General features: G+C 40.8%; 2 protein-coding genes across 5 annotated transcripts in view; one reads left to right on the top strand and one right to left on the bottom strand.

Moving 5' to 3' along the window:
- Positions 1–1,877, bottom strand: part of LOC101863726 (pre-mRNA 3'-end-processing factor FIP1) — a 29,796-nt gene extending 27,919 nt beyond the window's left edge. For both annotated transcript variants that reach the window (XM_035968394.1, XM_013079575.2), the window contains exon 1: positions 1,803–1,877. In XM_035968394.1, the coding sequence (XP_035824287.1) occupies positions 1,803–1,866 (64 nt within the window). In that variant the 5' untranslated portion in view covers positions 1,867–1,877. The remainder of the gene's footprint in view (positions 1–1,802) is intronic.
- Positions 1,878–2,059: 182 nt separating this feature from the next.
- The window catches only part of LOC101858607, a gene marked incomplete at its 3' end in the record, with an annotated part of 14,117 nt that continues 12,013 nt past the window's right edge, over positions 2,060–4,163 (top strand). The window contains 1 exon segment of one of the 3 annotated variants that reach the window (XM_005093000.3): positions 2,060–2,090. 3 annotated transcript variants of the gene reach the window in all.

Raw genomic sequence — 4,163 nt, forward strand, 5'->3', positions numbered from 1 at the left:
GTTCTTATCCAAAACAAAGCAGGAGACCGGGGGTTGCGCACCCAAACAGTAGCGCGGTGATGTAGCAATGACAATGAAAAATTAAATTTTCATCCAAATTGCTTAAAAATGGACTTAAATGAAAATAGAGTAAATTCTAAGAACTATGGTTTAAAAAAATTAAAAATCCATTGATAAATAAAAAAGTTTTTGGGATTTTTGTTTGCAAAATGTTGGAGGACCTTCATATAGGAAAAAATAGCCAAAATGTGGGACATGTTTTGATGTATTTTGAGGAAAAACTGTTCATAAGTCAGTAATGAATTGGAGCATATGAATGAAACTTGGCATCTCCATGTGATTTTTAGTGCCGAATCTAGTTCTGCTATCACTTTTTCGATATCTTCATTACTTTGGATCTTAAAGACTGATATTTGCGTGAAATTTGTTGAATTGCGTGACATCGTTTTTACCGCGACGCGATCACCCCTTCTAAATTAAAACTCAGTAAAACGCTATCGGGAAAACCCGCGATGTAGTCATCGGTGACCCATTTGGTTATAGGCAGCCAATCACATGCAGCCTAGCGATCACGCGCCTCTTGCGTGCCGGCACCTCGCGTTTGGAATGCGCTATCAAGTTTCTAGATCTAGTGTTTTATCAATGGATGGGTGGTAATTTTAAGTTGGTACGGAAAATCTACTAAACGCAGAGATCTGAAATTTTACAGCAATAAAGAAGACATGTGGGGCGCTTGTGTGGTCGGCGATCAACCCGCAGCTCCGCTTAGTTTTTGAACCACAGAGGAAATTCGGTATTTTTTTACTTTCCCTCCCGTCTCACACTCAGCTACCAGTTGTCTATTTTCTACTAAATATTGATGCGCAGAACACGAATATCAACTTCATTTCCGTCGCAAATTAATAGTTTTTGAAATATTTGATTGTTTTTAACCGAAATAGACGTGCTTTGGACCAATCAGGGGGTACCAGGGGGGCCTGCCCCACTGGGGTAAAAGAAAATCTGGGGGGTTACAGGGGGGCATGCCCCCCTGTTTTTACCCATAATTTGATATTTTACAGTTAGATTTGAAATTGTCTTGAAAATAATTGATTTGCGACAGTTTTAGTGGCTTTATGTGTGATCTGCAGCAAACAGTACTGCAGTTTGACCCCTGAAACAGTGCATCTGTGTGCGGGAGTGAAAGTAAAAATTTACTGGAAATTCGCACAAACACGGCAATATCTCCGGTTCTAGTAATCGTTCGGGATTGTACGCTGGCATGTCGTTAGTTTAACCTTTCCTCTGGTTGGTTGCCGAGTTTCATTTATTTTCGTCCAGGAGTTTTCCCGTAACTAAACTTAGAAGAGAGTCACTTCTGATTCCGGGCGGCCCAAAAAATACTCCTCGCGCGGAGCCCGATTTCCGGCACAAGGCGCAGCGGGCGATTGGCATTGCTAGGTGATGCGGGCCTACTCTAGAATAGATTCTAGTAATAGACCGGTGGCGCGACGCCGGAGAATAGCTTCTGATCTATTGACCGGTGCGACGCCGTAGAATAGCCACTTGCAAAATAAATACTATTTCACCTTTAGTAAATAGCCTACTGGACAACTCACAACTCGATCCAGAATCGGATCACACTCTTGTGAACTCTTGTCACAAACAACAAGACCTGGGTCTAGATCTAGATATCTAAATCTAACTCTAATCTAGATTCTAAATCTAACTGCAAACTTGAAAAAATAATATACAGGACAAAACAACCGAACAGAGCTTTCCGTTTGCATCATTATAAACACCAACTTATCTTGGCGGCTTACCTCCGTAAAGCCAATCTTCGTCATCTTCTGCTAAAACAACCGCATCCACTTTGGGAGCAGCCATTTTGATTTGGCTTTATTCGGAGCTATGTTGAATACAGTTTCGACAGAAAATTTGGTCATTTGATATTTATTGAAGTTCAAGAAATTTGTGTTATCTACCATTATAATATATCTATTCTGACTCTGTATACGTTTACTTTCCATTTATTTTGTGCAGTTTCGAAAATCCTGCGTAACGCGCCAATTGTTTACACATAACAACAACATGGCTGTCCCCCTTATCTGGTATGTGTGGTGATGACTCGGTACAGACACTGCTCTACTGAATGAATGGCCAGTATTGTTATTGAAGTAAAGCCTCGCAGAAGTTTCACTATTGTTATGGATATACTTTTGCTGCCTTATTCTGCAATCATTCTGTGATCTAGATCTAGATCTAGATCTATATCAAGGTTGGACTTTTAGGATGTAACTAAAGTATTTATTTTATATAAGTGGCTATTCTCACCCGCCCGGAAGTTCTCGCAAGATCTACTCCTCCCCTCTTCTCTCTCTCTCTGTCTCTTTCTGAATACTGTCTATCGGTGTGGACGATCAAATTGACCAAAACAAAGTTAAAAAATGATGTTAAAACACAAAAGTAAATTAATTTGGTTGTCTACAAAGATGCTACGGCTATTTAACTCTTTTCGAATCGAGCCGAACTACTCTCACTCTCTCTCTCTCCCCTGCCCACAGACAAAATTGTACGCTTTTAGTAGGCTACAAGTACAGTTGTAATGGAACGTTTGTTCACAGCACAGAATTCTACAATTTTTCTCTTATCACAGTGTAGAATTCTGTGGTTTAGGGTGAACGCAAAATTTGTTGACACGCGCACCGGGTGAGAATAGCCACAAGACCCGCCTGCACTATTCTCACCCCGGGTGAGAATAGAGGTGGCCTTTATATTAACTATGACATGACTATGATTCATGATGATCAGTCAAAGCAATGATAAAGTATGAGGAAGAAGTCCCATGGCCAAGGCAAGGCAGGGAGAATGTAGATCTAGGTCTACTTTGAAAGAGAAAATAAAAGTGGAGTTTGACAATTATAATGAAGCAAAACCTTTTTTCCTCTACTTATTCTCTTGGAATGGTCAACCCAAAAAATTTAAGGATACTCAACTGCCAATGCCATGCATGCGCGAAACGTGAAGTCTTTCCAATAACAATCGTGGAATCCTGCTATATTATATACGCCTACAGTATGCACACGTACGGTATACACACACACACACACAAACACGCTGGCACTCACGCACGCGCACACACACGCGCACACACACACACACACACACGCGCACACACACACACTTTTGTATATATATATATATATATATATATATATATATATATATATATATCTGTAATTTGAAAATTATTCAATATTTTCACAATCTGTAAACGCACACTTGTAAAACAATCATTTAGAAATTTCCCGATTGAGCACCATGAGCATCGCTCAAATCAAACGAGCACAGAAATTCTCAAAAGATGGCTACCCCCTTGGAAAATTGGTCAAGGATAAAAGTGAGGTCTGTCATTCGGTTTCTGACCGCAAAAGTCTCAAACCTATAGAAATACACACTGGAATAAAGTCAGTTTATGGGGAGAAAGTAATGGCAAAGTCACAGGTATATGAGTGATGTAGTAAGTTCAAAGCCGGGCACTTCGATATCAATGACAAAGTTTACCCAGGATCTTGTTTTTCTGCCAAGACTGAGGACAACAAGAGTCGCGTTTACGAACTTATTCAAACAGACAGGCGCCTAAAAATTCGCAAAATTTGCGAGTCGCTAAACATTTCAAAGTGGACTGTCTATAGGATAGAGTTTGATGAGCTGCACTATTGAAAGGTCTCTGCTTGATGGGTTGGGGCCGAAAAAGACCAGCGGGGTCATTTTGCAGCATGGCAACACAACGCCACACACCGCAAACGTCACGAAAGACTGGTTCCAAAGGTTCGGCTAGGAAGTTTTACTACACCCCCCTCACAGTCCTGACTTGGCCCTGTCAGATTGTCAACTTTTTAAACCAATGAAACGCCATATTTCTGGACAGCGATTCACCGACGACGAAGACCTCGTGGAAGCCGTGAACGATTGGTTGAAATCCCTTGACGAAAGATTCTTCAGGGAGGGTATCTTCTCCCAGATCCAGCGATGGGAAAAATGTGTCCAGCGGGATGGTGATTACATTGAGAAATAAAGCACATGTTGAGGTATGGTGTGTTACAGTTTTATTATAATAGGACAAAGATTTTTGCTTTAACGGACCTTTTCCGGTTTTCCCTGGGACAGCCCTCGTATATATA

The sequence above is a fragment of the Aplysia californica genome, unplaced genomic scaffold (genome assembly GCF_000002075.1).
Source record: "Aplysia californica isolate F4 #8 unplaced genomic scaffold, AplCal3.0 scaffold00056, whole genome shotgun sequence".
NCBI lineage: Eukaryota > Metazoa > Mollusca > Gastropoda > Aplysiida > Aplysiidae > Aplysia > Aplysia californica.